Here is a 17,117-nt window from a genome sequence, read left to right as displayed (position 1 = left end):
ATTTATCAAGTATAGGGCTATTAAGTGACTTCAAAGTCCATAAAGCATGCTCCTTACGAGCAGCACTTGACAATTACTTGCTTCCAGACCTGGGATCTGCCATCACAGGTTCCTCCTAATGAGGTCCTGTTTTAAGGAACACAACTAAAGCTACAGAAACAATGAAATATATTTATCCATGTAAATAAGAAGGGGGGCTCAATTTGTATTTCAAGTAACTTCAGTACTGAATACCAGCTGGGCTGACACTACGGCCTCTCTTCCTAATTCAGCACCTAGAGCACACTCCACAAGGCTTCCAGCAGGGCCAGTGGGAGGAAGACAACACCTTCCCCTCCTCCTCCCCACTGCTCTAACTTCTCAGTATGGGGAGGGAAGAAGCAGGTATTTATTACTTCTATGAAAAACATCTTTTTTACCATAAGGACAGCAAATTGCTGGAACAGGCTGCACAGAGAGATTGTGCAGTTTCTGTCCCTGGAGGTTTTCAAGACACAACTGAGTAAAGTCCCAGGCAGCCTCACCTGATCTCAGAGCTCTCCCTGTTTCAGCTTGAGGATAGGCTAGATGCTGCCTGAGGTTCTTTCCACCCTGCATCATCCTGCAATCATGGCTTAAGAATGCATTTTTCTCTTTCATTTCATCAACAAACATTTGATGATCACCTTCTTTCTTGATTTCACTCTAGTTTTCTCTTTCCAAGATCACAGAATCCATAGAATGCTGTCTGTTGGAAGCGACCTTAAAAATCACCTAGTTTCAACAAGCCTGCCATGGACAGGGACACCTTTCCCTAGACCAATTTGCTCAGAGCTCCCTATCCAAGCCGGCCTTAAGCACTTACGGGAATGGGGCACCCATACCTTCAGGCAATTTGTGCCAGTGCCTAAGCACCCTCAAAGTAAGGAGTTTCTTCCTAATATCTAACCTAAATCTACCCTCCATTAGTTTAAAGCTTCTCCCCCATGTCCTGTCACTACATGCCCTTGTAAGAAGTCTTCATGTTTGCTGTAGGCTCCCTGCAGGTACTGGAAGTCTGCAACTAGGTCACCCTGAACCCTTCTCTTCTCCAGGGAGAACAATTCCAATCCCTTGGCATTTTCTTCACAGGAGAGATGTCCCATCCCTCTGACCATCTTGGCAGCCTTGCTCTGGACTTGCTCTAACAGGTCCATGTCCTTTCCTGTACTGGGGACCCCGGAGGTGGATGGAGCAGTGCAGGTGGGAGTCTTAGAAGAGTGATCTTGGCTCTTCTCTCCTGGCTCTCTCCCTCTGATAATGCATTCCTTTGGTAGATTCCAGGCTGTTGCAGGGCCAACCTGGCCAGCATATCACTGCACCAACTTTTCATTTACAGAGCCATCCCCAGTGAGTCACTCTGGTGTCTACATCTATGCTCCCCAGACAGTTTGAGTCACGAACTGCTACAGATCCCAGGAAATTAAGACCCATGCTCTCACATAATTGACAATGCAAAAGAAGTAAGCCAGCTACACAGGCCACTGATGGGGCATCATGGACTACAACCAAACAGCTACTGACTCCCATTTGGAAGCCACAACTCCAGTTCACTGCTTGCCTTTTGCAGCACAGGTTTGAAAGAGGCACCACAAAGATGAGCAGGGGAAATGGCACTGGAGTTACCTCTTCCTTGCCTTCAAATAAGGACAGAGTGCTAATTAAATTTCTACTCGGTTCATATTGGGACCTTATTTTGCAGCCTGAAAGACTAGAAACTCTTTAAAAGTCTACATCTGAAGAAAACTGACAGCATGGAGTGAGAACTTCTGTCTTCCCTCGTTTAGGAGACCCAACACAAGGTATCTTTTCGTATTTGTAATTGTGTTGCAACACAAAACAATGAAGCAAGAACTGCTAATAAGGCTGGGTGATGTTTGCAACTGATATAAACCAGCAACTTCATAATCACAAGATGATTCCTTTCTGTAAAGCTGACCAACTCTAAGACAAATTATTTTAGCATAGTTTTATTAGAAGACAAATAATTAAATAGCCCTGTTTTCCCAGGAAGGAAACTAGCTCGTATTGCCAAAAGAAACCTATTCAAATTATTAGTTGTGTGACAATAAGATCTTTTTCTGTCCAGAGCTTCAGCATGCTAGGCTGCTGGTCTGGCCTCCTCAAAAACTCCTTCCCAGGCATCCAATAGCACTTTGCTCTTACTAAATGCAGTACTGAAACCTGCCAGAAAAAGACAGAAAGAGACTGTTCATAAAGTACCGTGTGCTCCTTACAAACTGGCAGAACTGACTCTGCTTGCATTCTAAGATTAAAATCATTAACAGTGAAAAAGTGTATGCAGTTGGGTGCTATTAAACTGAACATCAAGTCAATGGAGAATTTCTATGAGGAAAAGGAATAAGACAGGTTTTCGAACCTGACTTTGAATATTAACAATAAAATCCATGTCGTAAAAAAAATGCAGCATAAAATGCTAATTAAAGTCTCTGTTCAATTCTATAACATTTCTTCTGAATTACATCCTATGGGTTTACCATTCATTACGTTCCATGGCACTTTTCCAAAAAGTATTTCTCATAATATTCTTGAATGTCTGCTGTTTAAATGTTAACAACAAAAACTAACACGCATCAAGCCTATTCATTTGCTTTTAAAATGAATAAACAGGCACTCCACTGTTGATTACCACATTCCTGTATCGCTGGAAGGCTGCCAGCCCCAGTATGTATATAACGTTAGTATTTGTTTTTTTGCTGAGTGGCAGTCCTCTGCGGTAATTATCATCTTGCAACTAAAGTAAATATTATTCTCTCGCTGCAAGTAGAAATAAAGGATTGACTCTTCCTGTATTTTTACTGTTTGCCATCCCGTCCGTCCTGTCGGTACGCTACGTGCCCATTAAACGTAATTCCTTGAGCCCTCGTTACTGGGCCATCTCTTTTGTCTGTAACTAGTGAATTACGAGGATTAGTCGCTCCTCAGAAGATCACCGGCGCAGAAACTCCACGGGCCGTAACCGAGCAACTAGTCTCCAAAAAACTACCGGCAGTAACAGCTCCAAAGCCGGCGCCTGGGAGCGCCGCGGGGCCCTGGGAGCGCTGCGGGCCCGGCGGCCGTGCCCGGGACCCCGGGGCAGCGCCCCCCCCGCGCGGGGCTTCACCCCGAAACGCGTGCGGGGGGAGTAAAGGCTGCAGCGACACCGCCTTCAGCCCAAACTGCCCCGTATCGGCGGCACGCCGGGCCAGCGGGGGGACAATGCGCCCATTGATCCAGCTGAACCAGCGCCCCCGGCTGCGTCCCCGCCAGCGGGCAGCCCCTGCGCGGACCCGCTCCTTGGCGGTGCTCGGCGCGGCCCTTCCACCCCTTCCACCACGACAGCCCAAAGAGGCTGTCCAGAGCCGCGATGCAGGCGGTCACCGACACAACCCGCGGCTTTACCCGTGAAGTTAGTTTTTTCTGGGACGTACGCGCCCGCACAGGGCGGGCACGCTCCAACTCCGGCGAACTCCGCAGCAGGTGCCGGGAAGACCCGGCGAACGCTCCGCAGCGTCTCCATCCCCCCATCCCAACCCCTCGTCCCGCGGTAGGCTGCCCCCACGGCCGCTCGGGTCGCAGACCCCGTCCTCACCCCACTCACCAGGATCCCCATCACGTCCTCCCACAGCTGGGCGAACACCTCCGACGTGCCGCTGTCCGCCGGGGCGGCGGGGCCGTCCGCCCGCTCCCCCTCCATGCCCCGGCCCGGCCGTCGGATCAACACCGGCTCCCCGCCGCCGCCGCCGCGGCCGGCCCGCCCCGCCCCGCCATCCTCCCCCGCCCCGCTCCGGCCCGCCCCGGGACACCGCGGGACGGCCCCGCCGCCGCCGCCCCTCAACTTTCGACCCAACGACAGAGCGGCCGGCGGTGCCGCTGCGGCCCAAAACCCCTCCTTCCCCGCCCGCCCGGAGACTCGCCTGGCGCATGTGGCCGCCCCAGGGCGGCAACAAAGGGCCCAGCGCCGCCCCGGCGGCTGCGCGCACCCCTAAAGTCAAGAGCGGTGTCGGGACACGCGTGGTCGCTGGCGCAGCTCTTGTTGTTACCCCCGGGCCGGTGCCTCGCCGGGAGCTCCAGTGGCCAAGTCAGCAGCGCTGTCTCAACACCGGAGAAAGACTCTCTGGGAAGAGGTGTCAGCCGCACGCGTTGCACGGCCGGCAGGGCAAGGGGCAAACTGTTAGATCAGGTTTAGAGTTTGGGTACCGGGACCGCATCATTCTCCTAAGGAGAGATGGTCTGTCACCTATCGCCCTTGGGGCGGGACTCTGAGAATGCTGCCTCCCCTACGTCTGTGCCTCGTGCTCCCTGGTACCACCCCAATCCCCGTAATAGTCAAAATAAATAATTACTTACTACAGACAGGAGCAGCCATGCTCCTGCATTCTACCTGGGAAACTACTAAGTGCTTACACACATGCACTTCTTGCGGAAAGCACATTAAATAACCCCAGTGCCTGTGAATGGAAGGAGTGGCAGAGGTCAGCAGAATGACCTGAAGGCCTATCCACCACCTCACACCTCACTCCCAGCTTCTGCTGTGACCAGCAGCAAGGAAGTCTTTTAACTCTTAGTGCTCATTCCTAAGCTTTGAAATGTTTAGATGCTTCTTGCAAAGCTCCTGTTTCGAGCTGCCATTTATTGGAAGCAACTGTGTGCCTGGGGTGGCAGGGAAAGTGATGTATTTAATGGATATCCAGCTGTCACATGCTGGCCAAGCATTTTGAGGGCTCACAAAGCTGAGCAGCCAGTGAATCCTCCAATATCCCTCCTGCCCTGCTTACTGCCAGGCTGTACATTACATGCCCTGCACCACCCAAACACAACTCAGAGCCTGCCCTAGAACCTGTGCTCCCCTCCATGCTCTCTTTTCAGCCCTGGGGTCCCCCAGCACCAGGCTCCCCTCAGCCCACTCACAGGCCTACAGCTGACGAGGCTCCCACTGAGGGCACAGCACCGGCGGCCTGGGAGGGCTGGAGCAACAAATGATACCATTTGCTGTCAGGGCTAAAAATAGCATCTGGAGAATGACTAAAGGAAGCCATAGTCATTGCACTCACCTTCTCTCAATGTTCTCAACAATGCTCTTTTTCTGTCCTGAAAGCTAAGATTTAGTTTGTAGGCTAGCACTGGAGAGAAAAGCTGGCCAAAACACTTCCTTTCTCACCAACTGCCACACAAAGAAAGGGACAAGGCTTTTCTAAGCACTTTGTTACTGCAGCTTTTGCTGGAGTGGTTAACAGCAGAAATTGAACAGAGAAAAGGAGGTGGGGAGCAGAGGCAGAAAGACTAAAAGAAAATTATGCTGAGAGAAAGTGTTAAAGAAACCACTGATGACTGGCCCTCCTTTAGGATGCACATGTAGGATACACCCTGTGTAATGCATCTTATTGACTAGTAATGAGAAATAATGAAAGACCCAAACCAGGTATAAAATCTCTTCTAATTGACCTTTAAATTGTACTCAATTTTAAGCCTATGAAGTACGAGACTAAAGGCGTGTCAGCGAAGTCTCTCGGTACTCTGAGATGGCTTGCATAACTCAAAACTGGTTTAATTACTCAGGGGTAATTTACTGACTGACCCTCTGAAATTCATGCTGAACCACTTACAGTAGTAATGTCAATCTAATTTAAAATATCTGAACAAGGCTCACTTGATCTCAGGATTTAAGTATTCTGGGCTCATCATACACACTATCTTCTGTACTTTGTCTTTTTTATAGACGGAGGGATATTAAGAAAAACAAACAAACAAACCAACAACTCTGCAGCACACAGCCTAAGCCCCCTCACTATTGTGTCTTGGGCGGCAACAGATTAAGATCAAATAGGTGTGAGGGGCAGTACTCCCACTTGCCTGGCCCCTCCCTGCCGACCGCGGTCATCGCTTCTGTGCAAGGATGACTACATCACTTACAAAAGCAGGCCCTGAATAGCCACACTTTCCAGCCTTGGTAACAGGTAACAGAAACTAGATTGTAAATTGTGGTGGTCCCATAGTTGCTTCCGGAGCCATTATGTCATCCCTTCTGTGGAGGCAACAGCTTTCATCAGAGGAGCATGATGCATGGCAGTCTTCACCTCAGCCTTTAATTTGAGACACAGAGCCTTTGATTTCAAGAAGTGAGATAAGGAAAGAAAGATCTTGCAAAATCACGTGACTCCGGGCACAGTTGCTTTAAAAGCAAATGGACATGAGAGAATCCAAACAAATCCATGGCAGTGTACAATAGCTACCATCTTCTATGGTCTTGCAATTACAGTATTTATGCATTTTCAGACATTTGAAACATGCCATTTTCACAAGACATTCAATAAATATGACATGCTAAAATTATTCCCTGCTCTTCTCTCAAGTAGAATCACCTCCTCCTAGACCGGACAGGGTTCCTCTATTTTAACAAAGCCAATGTAGTGCAGAACTAAATCCAAGGAGTATTTTACAAAAATCACCTGCAACAAGAATATAGGAGTTTTAGAAAAAGCAGGAAATCAGATCTTAAAAGGGTTTTGAAGCCCAGCTATGAATGCAGTATTTTGTGTTACAACTGCTACTACAAAATAACAAATTATTGGAAATTTGGCATGTTAGAATACAGTTTTTGTTTGCAGTTTTATCTGTAGTTGCCTAGATGATAACTCCAGCATCTACAAAAGACTGCTCTCTAAAAGCATTTTGCGCTGGACCTCTCTATGGCTATTGGAAGAAATAAATCTGATCAATTTTCTGAGATGTTTATGATATTTCATAAGAGCTCTGACCAGGTGTGTTTCAGAAATCTTGAAGAAATGGTCACTGTGCACCTTCAGGGCAGCACTAGGCAGCAGGGCAGCAATCCCTATAGGATTCCCCAGTGTGTTGCAGTTGCAAAGTGGCTGTGAAGCTCCTTGTGGCTGTTCTGCAAATCTCTGAAGAGGAGATGGAAGCAATTGGCACAGATGTGGTCAATCTAGTCTTGCCAAGTTATGGCAGATGCACTGTGCATTTGAGCCTGTCTTCCTATCACTCCATCAGCTACACATGGCTGTAAAGTTAATATGAGCTCCCCACATATACAAACCAGGCAGGATTAACCAACTTGGACAGCACTGGTCTGTATTCAAGAGAGATGGACTTTCTTCTAGAAGAATACTCCTAGCTCCAGGTTAAGGTAGCCATAGAGAAGCTCATCTTTCTCCTTTCTTTACTGAGGGTTTAGGGAGATGGACTTCACTAGGACAAATTCATTCTCTGTGAAAAGCACAAATGTCAAACACAAACCTCTGAGTCATTAAGGCAATAGATGACAAACTTTCTGTTCCAAAGCGTTGTGTGCCACCAATGTCACATAAAGGTTTCAACAAAGCATTTAATAGGGAAAAACTGAAATATGCATAAAAATAAACTGGAAAAGCCAACATGCACTATCATAACTAGATTATCACAACTGCTGCCACCCTCATCAAAGGCATATAATCCAGGAAATCAACAACCTTGAGCACTTTGATATCAATTTTAAATATATGCAAGGTTGCCTTGGAAAGGGGATCACGCTCCACAGAGTAAATGGACACCAAACTTCATGATTTCCTGATAAATGACCTGAGGGAAATGGCTTCCTGCTCAGAGACCTGGCAATTAACTCTGCATGCATGAACAAAATACATGAGGTTTCTCAACATCACTAACAACACCCTGCCCAGTAGATCAAGTCCAAATAGGAACATCAAAGCCTCAGAGAAATAAATAAGCAAGCCATTGTATGCAGAGAGGCTGGAGGGAAAGGGAGAAATAAAAATTCCAGCTAGGTCCTGCAGGTGACCTGCCGAAGCCATAAAACTCTTAACACAAGCACATTACAATGGAACACCTATTACCAATGATTGCATCTCCTCCAGCTCTCTCCCTCTTCCTGCTTGGTGGAGGTCATCAAATTGAAACACGCTAAGTTTCACATAACAGTCTTTGACTGGAAATGCAGCTCTTAGTTGTTGTAGGCTTCATCCCATCAACTTGTCAAGATCCATCTTAAAACAATTTTATCTCATTGTCCTTGCTACATTTTTTTTTCAAAGTCCTTCTAAAATATAATTTCTTTTACTTCTGCCCCTAAGTTCTTCCTTAAGAACTGTTTAAATAGTATTATTATTTCTGGTAGCATGGTCCTTTGGAGTAGGGATCACCTGTATATGCCAAAGGGGCCAGCAGCTGCTCTCCAACAGAAAGACATGCCAGCAGCTGCTTCAAAAACTGCCCTCTGCCATGGGATAGAATGAGGACCCACAAACCTGACCCATCAGTCAATCTGGCAAATAGGCTATCACTGTCCCAGACCCTCCTAGAATGTACATGCATAAACTGTGAGAGAGTACAAGATCCATTCTGCATTCATGATCCATCCATATATATTCCAAAAGGGTCACGTTTTGGTGCTGCCAGTTAGACAACTATAGAAAATAAAATATTCCTGATTTTAGAAGTGATACAAACTGTACTTATCCAATGGCTTTAAAATGAATGGTATTTAGATCACATACTATATGCTGTACAGTCAGAAATCATGACTTATTCTTTTAGAGATTTAGCTGTCAGCTCCCAGTCTTACTGCCAGCCTAATGACCAGAGTAGCACATCCCAGTGAGAGTGGCACACTAATATGCCCAACAGAAACCAGATGGAGCTAAATCTGTTTAATTCTATCTGTAGAAAGCAGTTAGGAACAACAAATTGTTTTATTCTGATAGAAGTCTGAACTCTGTACATTACACCCAATCTATCATTCCTGTAGATATCAGTATTCTACTAAATTAAAAAATTAGAAGGTGGGAGAGACATATGCCCAGTGGAATTATTCCTGTAGTCTTAATATTTTGGGCTAGCACCACACTCAGTAGACACAGTAGTACTGTGAAGCTTGTCAGGCTTCATTTAAAATACAGTAGCTGTGACTTTACATGACAAATCATATAAGGAAAAGAAATCTAATCACAGCGGGCATCCCAGCCCTCCTGGAAGGATATCTTTTGACTCATAAGGAGAACAGAAAGATTGACATCCTTCCCTTCCTGCTCCATAGAGGCCTCTCATATCCTGCCCAGTTCCCTGTTGGTCATGGAGCACAGCTTCACATTTGACTGCAAGAAGGTACCACTAGCTCAGCCAGTGGAGAGGCTCTGGGAGCTGGAGCGTGACTGGTGAGGGAAACCACAGCCACGGTCCTGCTTAGGTGCACATCAAGCCACTCCAGAAGTGCCTGCAGATCAGGACTCCAACTGCTTCCCACAATGTCAGGCAGTCTGGAGATTTTCCAGACATTACTAAGACTCTGGTTCTTTGTGTTACTTCTGCCTTCTCCACCTAAACTCAGCATCCCCTCTTCTCCACCTGCACAGCAAAACCAGTCTTGATGTGTTGTTTTTTGTTGTCAGCATTGAAATAGTTAGCATTCACTTTCCCCTTAGTTTTCTGCAGCACTTTTTACAAAATGTTTTCTAAACCTTTATTATTCAGAAAGGAGTTCAGCATCCTTTGAGATATCCAGGGGTAGTCTCTGCACTGTCATTCACAGGAGGTTGCTCTACAGATTGAATTGTTTTCATAAACAGCTGCTAGAAGGGATGCATACAAATCTTTTTTGTAAGAGACTTACAAAGGCCATAGAGAAAGAAATATTTAGCTCAGTGTTCTTTGGCTGCTCTTCTCCCAGATGATGTTAGAAGTGTGGAAGTAAAAAAGGTGAAAAGCTAGCCTCAAAACTGGGAGTTGAACATCAGCCTATCCTTTTTCCAAGTGTGGTGTCCTTTGATTCCTTTGTTAAAACTCTTAGTAAGTTACTAATGAAAAGGAGTCTGATGATCTCATCCTAAAGCACATCATAAAAGTAGCATAAGGTACAACTGAGTAGTGTGTGGCAACTGTGTATTTCAGAGATGCTCAGTGCTGATGTAAGTATCACTCCAAGCTGGCTGTGGTAAGATGAGAAGAGAATCAACAGATATGACCAATCACAGAGTGACACCTATATTACTGCTCACTTTGTAACCAGCACAAATTATTAAGATAAAAATGTATGCACCTCAAATGATGCTTATTGCATCTCCCTTTGAAAAGGAAATGAACATTTTTAAAAGCAATACTTCCTGGAAAAAGAAACCCAAGAGCTTTCAGTAATTTCAGTTTCATTATTTGCATCTTTGCAAAAGCAACTAAACATGAAATGCAAATGCAGATCTTTAAATAAAATTATCTGCCTGTTATAGAGAGAAACCTTTAAATAGTTGCCCTTAACAAAATATTATTACAACAAAGTACGTGTGACCCAAACACGTCAACTATAGACAGCTGGAGGAAAAAAAAGAGGAAGAATTGCTTAGCTTCTTATTCAGAAGAGATCACATCCATCCAAAAGCTACCTCCTCCACACTTCACCTAACACCCATTCCCCAATTTACCAATTAAATACTGCCATAAAACATAGCAGAATAAAAATTTTTCCTCAAATGATTCTCTGAAAGTTAATACACTCCCCCTCCTCTCACCCCCATCTGAACCAGTAGAAAACAGACCCTATCAAAGCCTGACTTTCAGTCCCACAAGGATTCTGAACTGATCTTAGGCTTTGCACTTTTAAAGCCTATATTGTAAGTCACATAAATACATTAGCAGTGAAGGAGTAGGTGGGCCTAATGGGTTATTGATCAAAGAAAAGCTGATCAAAGAAACCTGCCTGATGCTCTCAGCTAGGCAGGTGACCAGATGTGATAATCTGATGTTTCCTTGTGTATCATGTCAGCCTGAGGTCAATTCTCCCTACTGCAGCCACTGGACAACAATGTACCAGCTTCAACCTCTTCTTTCAGATCAGTTTCTGGTGGGGTAATTCCTCCTCCATCCCCAGAGCTTCCCCTCTTGCTTCCATCCCTAGAAACACCTCTCATCAGCTCTCTTCTTTCCCTTTCCAAACAGCTGCCCTATCTTTCCTTTTCAATACTTTCTGCCCACTGTCCAAAGCACTACATCTGACTAAAACAGGGGTCTCCTCCCCACATCAGAGCTGCGCCCCTGACTGACCTTCGTGCCGTGCAGCAAGCCCAGATGTGTACATAAAGAGACAGTTTATGGAAAGACAAATGGCAGTTCACCAGCAAGCAGAAAAGCAGTTGTGTTGCAATTTCTGTTGTAATGATTAGTGTTCAAAAATCACAGATGTCAGGGACCTGAATATTACACTTGCATTTAAATATAATGAAATTTTAAAAGTAAGACTTCTGGAGTGTTTCAGCTTCAATTGTCTAAGTCATGAGGGTGCACTTAGGTCTTCATCTTCTTTCTTTTATTGAAAAATAAACCCCAGAATTTACATTTCCATTCTTTAAAAAACAGCAGCAAATTGAAATTTTTACATCACTGCCTGCAGGTGCTAGTATGTTAAATAAATCACCAAGCCAGTGATGAAATCTGGAGCATTCACAAGACTGACAATGTAGTCAAGATGATCAGTATTCATTTCAGCTGTGGCTGTAAACACAGGCATAAGCTTGATTCACAGATTCTGTACTCCTCTAGAGAAGCCTTATTTTTCACTGCCCAGAAAGCTGTACCATCAATCACTCTGGACTCTCTCAAATCAGAGTTTCAAATTGCCATGGAAAAATACAATAAAACCTGCTTTGCACTCCCTAACGAGAGTTATGAAAGAAATGGAGAATCATTCCAGTCTGTAGATTTCATTTTGCCTATATTGTTAATAGCACGTTTCACTTCATAAAACTTCATTCAATCCTAGAGAAAAGAGAGAAACATCTCTATACAAGCAGGCCCACACTGCACTTCATGTCCATAAATTCATTGAAGGGGCATGAGACACTTATTACTTCTGCAACACAGTGAGGAGGGGGAGTAATTCCAAGGAGCAGCTGCTTCCAGTTAGGGTAGCTCAGCTGGAAAGGAGAGGTGCCTGTCAAAGTAATTAAAATGAGAAGAAGCCATCTATCAGAGACTTCAGCTTTTAAGCACTGGCCACCCCCTCCCAAAATGTAATTATAAAAAAAAAAAAAAAAAGACAAGTGAAAACAGGCTTAAGCATTGCTGAAAACATACCTCCAAGCTATTCTCTCAATAAATATTTTGGGAAGTTCACGAACAGAAGGATTATTGTGATTGTGGTGGTGTGAGTGGGAGGAATTTACCCTCCACAACTCAACCAACTGCATCAATGATGATAAAACAGCCCTTGAGGGCAGTGAGCTTACTGCACTGCCTCCATGTTGATGAAGTTTTACAGGAAAGTTTTTTTTGTTTAAGTATATGTAGAGTAGGCTAGTAGCTCTAGTTCTCAGAAAAAAAAAAAAAGAATTTTCATTTGCAAGGATTTAATAATTAGGCAATTCTGTTTTACAAGGCCAAATATGCTGCTTCAGTACAATGTGTATCCTGTAGCAACATATGACTAACAAAAAGTAATTGAGACTTGGGTTTTTGAAAATTGCTAATACACTTGATCCCAGAAGCGCATGACATGGTCATTTTGACTGCTGTGGGAAGATGTTATTTGTGAGAATACATTGAAACAAACAACTGTTGCTTGGCTAGATGAAGGTTAAAGGGACTGCAAAGGATGCAGCAATTATCTGAAAGCATGAAGGGTGTGTAAACACCAAGGGGAAAGCCAGATTGCAGAAGAAAGCTCAAGTGGGTGTAACTCAGGGCAATGAGATAAATGTATGTGTTTTTAAGCCCTGAAACACCGGCTCATAAAACAATGACATTATTTGTGTACACAAACTGGTCATTTTGGTCATTGTTGTGTGTCACTGAGGACAGAATATGTGAGGGAATTAAAAGGAATGAAAAAAAGTAGCTATATTACTGAAGGGAATAAAAAAAAAAAGAGCAGTAAAAACCCTATGTCTTAAGGACAAGCCAAGTGACCTTATGGATACTCTGTATATTTGCTGTCCCTACCACTGAGGAAGCAGCAGCAGGGATGGGTGGTGAGCTCACAAGGCTTTGGGCTAGATACAATCCATGACTTAATTTCACATGACTTGCAGCTCCATGAATTATTTTGGGTGGTTTTAATGGATGATGCTATCTGAGCAATTGCCTAGAAGTCTGAAAAGCCTATGTGGCCTTTAGGTTTCCCATGGTAACACATGAGGCATTTAGGGAATACATAAGCACACAGTAAGAAGACAATTTTCATTACTCACCAAATTTCAGGTGTTCATATAGAAATCAAAAACTCCCAGAGATAAAAAAGATTCTATTTTGTATATTATTTATACATCATATTTGTATAAGTAAACTGTATGTGCAGACTGATCTAAGAAAAGATTGCCTTTAGATTTGTCAGATAGACAAATTCCTTACCTCCTAAAAGCATTCTTCAAGTGTTGTGATACCTTTTTAACTCCTAGCATTTTCCAAATACATACTAATAGATATGGACTTTGTATAAATAGAAAGGAAATATAATTATCCTCTTGGATAGTTACTTAAATCAGTTTTCAGTGTACAAAACATGATTTAAACATATGCTTTCTATTGCCTGTACTTGCCTAGCTAGTGTTTATGTTTGTCTGCAAACAGAAAATTATTCAAATGAACCCCCAACATGCACAATATTATCCTGATCTGTAAATAGATTCCAGCAAGAGAGAAACAGGTTTTAAATACTTTAGCACCCATTTCCCAATGTGTGTATGTACATAGGTAACAGAGGTTAAATAGCTGGATTGTTTTATATGGATGCATGAGAAAGGGTTATAAAAGGCTTTAGGTATGACAGAAAATTCAGGGCAGTATCAAAGGGCTAAACAGTATTAGAGTACTTAGTGAGCCTGGTGGTTTCAAATAAGCCTAACTTGCTCATTTTCATCCAAGAATGCCCAGGCTTGGCTTCAAGATAGAAGGATTTTGGCAGTAATAATGACTGCTGTCTCCATCTCTTGTTCTCACTTCTGTGCCACGGTAATTATAAATGAGGGCGCATGAAGAAGAGAGTTCAAGAAGGCTAAGGGAGGGCAAGCACAGGGCTGGAAAGACACACAAATGAATTACATATTGTTTCTTTTTCTACCCTATTATCCTGTAAGAGTTTTAAACAGCCAAATGAATTTGAAAAGAATTAATTTTTTCAAATCAATCTAATTTCCTACTTTGGAGGATAATTGGTAGTGAATAAGAAGTAGCAGCAGCTGGAATACATATTGAATTTAATAAGGTTTCTACCTTATACAACACAGCTGATACCATTATAAAGAGGTACAAAACTGGTTGAAAGAAACACTTTCAGAGATTAGTTTTCAGAGGTTGGCACCAAAGGGAAAAAATATATTGAGTGAGGTTTTGCAGGGATCTGTTTTTCAATATTTTAATTAACAGGCTGGCCAGTAGAATAGAGAATATGCTCATTGAATTTACAGATGACAGACAGAGTGCTTGAAAATAGCTCCTGAATGTGCATCATAGTACCCAGTAGGATACAGAACCACCTGCAAGATGTAGCAGTCTCACGTACTCTGTTCACCAAGCCCAAGCCATCAGCTGGAGTTCTGGGTTGTGTTTTGACCCAGTGTGCCCTAGATGTCAGGACTGACATGGACTAATGAGAGAAAATGGAGAAGACAACCACAGAAATGAGATGCTTCCAAGCAGAGATTGAAAGAATGAGGATTCTCTATCCAAGACAAAAGAAGATTGCCAGAGAATAGGATAATAATTTTCAAATATGTAAAACCTTTCCTTCACTAAGAAAAATAAACTTCTCCATCTATTTGGGATAGGGTAAGAATGAACAGGTTTAATTGCAGCTGGGGCAGTGTTCAGTTAAACACTAGAAAAAGCTTTCTAACTGCAAGGTTCATAAAAGTAATGGAATTGATTGCCTGGGGTCAGTGTGGTGCCTTCATCATTGTCTAACCTGTTCTTGAGTGCCTTCCAACATCCCATTATTTCAGTACAACGGATTCTGCTCTGGGGCTTGGAGCCGGCTACATAACCTGTTAAGATTTTTCCATTTATTGTTTTTTAAATAAATACTTTTTGCATTTTAATTCTTTAAACCAGACTGTGGAAGTCCTTTGCTCAGCAGCCAGCACTTACTCCAAAGGAGTCTGAATGGCACTCATGCCAAAAGGCCAAGATACAATGCCACAAGTTCGAATTAGAGTTTACAGGTAGCAAGGATACCACAAAGGACATTAAAATGCTTTGCATGACAGTGACACAGAAACAACCACTGTCACCTGGAGAACTGGAGAATTTTTACACAGGCTATTTGTAAATCCTGTAATTTTGCTCCTGAACTGAAGATCTATCCCAGAGTTTGCAACCACCTGGCCTGCTTTTAATATAACATTTGCACAAGATGTTTGAGTGGCTGTGGCAGCATGTAACTGATATGACCGAGGATGGCAGTTGCCAGAGGGACAGGCTGCTGCACAAGGAAGCCAAGAATCTCAAACTCAATATGCTTCTTAAGAGTAATTCTAAAAATTACAGCTGCTTGTGGGCTGTTCATTTATATTCCAGCTGAAATACATAAAATACTTGTTTGGATATTCCTATCCCTCTCGGTCATATCCAGTGACAACCACTGTTAATTACAGCTACCTTTCTGAAAGGGAAATCATTACCTGCTTTCTCCAAAGAGGCACTTGCTGGGGAAACATATGTATGTTTCAGGATTTAAATGCTGGAAGCACATTGCAAGTGTGGTTTTCTGATGTACACCAGACCTGCCAGGAAGCGTACAGCCTTCAGGTGAAGTTACACTTGAAACAGTTGTTGTGTGTTTTTTGTATGAGACATCCATATGTGCAAGAACTGAGCATGATGGTGGCACGTCAAGATTAGCAAAAATAATTGGGACATATTTTCTTCTCTGAGACCTTCTCATCCACCAGCCTTTTGGAAAGAAGACCTCAACCGCTTCTGGAATCCCCAAACTGGACATTGGCAAAATCCCTCCTTTGGGAATCTGAAGAGGGAAGGAGGCATGGAGGGATGTGTGCATTCACACATCTCCAGAGACAGCATTTCACAGACATCTTGGTGTTTTTACACATATTTATGTCTGTCATTACGGGATTTCACAGAGAGTGCTGCTATTTCTATAAAAATGCACGTACACAATAGCATCTGTGGCTATACCTGATACAGTGTATGGTAGCCAAGTCAACAGCAAGTGACCAATCAGTCAAAATAGCAAATTCAGCACCAAGGAGGTATGAATTCCCAAGAGGTTTCACAGGCCAGTTAGTGAGTTACCATTCTCACTCCTCATCCAGCAGTGAGTTAAACAAGCTGCTCCTGAGGAAAAAAGTGCTACAACTCCAAGGCCCACATTTTCCAAGGCAGGATGCATGGAGAGTGTAAGGTTCTGTCAATTAGATACAACAGTAAAATGGCATCCCATCTGCTCTACAAATGTCATAGAGCTCCATGGCACCTGTCTGAGGAAGAAAAAAACCCACCAAACACAAAAGAGCAAGAGTTTACCACAGATTTAAATACTTATGTGAAACAAAGGCCTCTCTGTGCTAGAAATATCTGCAGCAAAAGTACTTCAGAAAAGTTTGGAAATTTTTTTCAGTAGTATTTCATATCAGAATGTGAAAAAAAAAATCCTTTCCACACTTTAGCCATACTACAAAAGTCAGTTAGTTTTGTTACAACTTCAAAGGTGCAAAAACTATAGCTAAAGACTCCACTGACAGGAAAACCCTCCCTCCCCTCAAGTACAAATTTTGAAAGAAGAATTAAGTTGACTTTATTATATACTTTATGTATCTCATTTCCCTTCCAGAAGGGTCTAAACACATTTGTAGTAATTTCTAAGTTCGCATAGTGCAAAAGGTACAGTGCCAATCAGAATTCACCCAGTCATTTCCCTGGAAGCAAGAGCAGTGCAAAGGAGCAGCAAGAACTTTCCTTTCTCCTCAGTATCCAGGCAGGGCTCTCCCTGCTGCACTGAGCAGACAGAAATCCCAGCACTCCTTTCCTGCAGCCTCTCAGTATTGGCCATGTAGGCTTGCTTTAAAATGTCTGAAAACTAATGAAATTTGCACAAAACATAAAATTAGTGTTGACATGGATACAAAGTTACGACCAAGGCTTGT

The 17,117-nt window shown here is 43.4% G+C and overlaps 1 protein-coding gene across 5 annotated transcripts in view; it reads right to left on the bottom strand.

The window, feature by feature from the left end:
- LOC311151552 (SAM and SH3 domain-containing protein 1-like) overlaps positions 1-17,117 on the bottom strand; it is a 523,482-nt gene that overhangs the window by 115,489 nt on the left and 390,876 nt on the right. The window contains exon 1 of one of the 5 annotated variants that reach the window (XM_084202082.1): positions 3,620-3,739. The exons of the other annotated variants lie outside the window; for them this stretch is intronic. Within the exon in view, the coding sequence (XP_084058208.1) occupies positions 3,620-3,715 (96 nt within the window). The 5' untranslated portion in view covers positions 3,716-3,739. Of the gene's footprint in view, positions 1-3,619; positions 3,740-17,117 lie in introns of those variants that run through there. 5 annotated transcript variants of the gene reach the window in all.

This window comes from Fringilla coelebs (assembly GCF_963513975.1).
Source record: "Fringilla coelebs genome assembly, chromosome: 3".
Classification (NCBI taxonomy): Eukaryota; Metazoa; Chordata; class Aves; order Passeriformes; family Fringillidae; genus Fringilla; species Fringilla coelebs.
The sequence above is the reverse complement of the archived record's forward strand: the minus strand, read 5'-3'. Positions and strand labels throughout refer to the sequence as shown.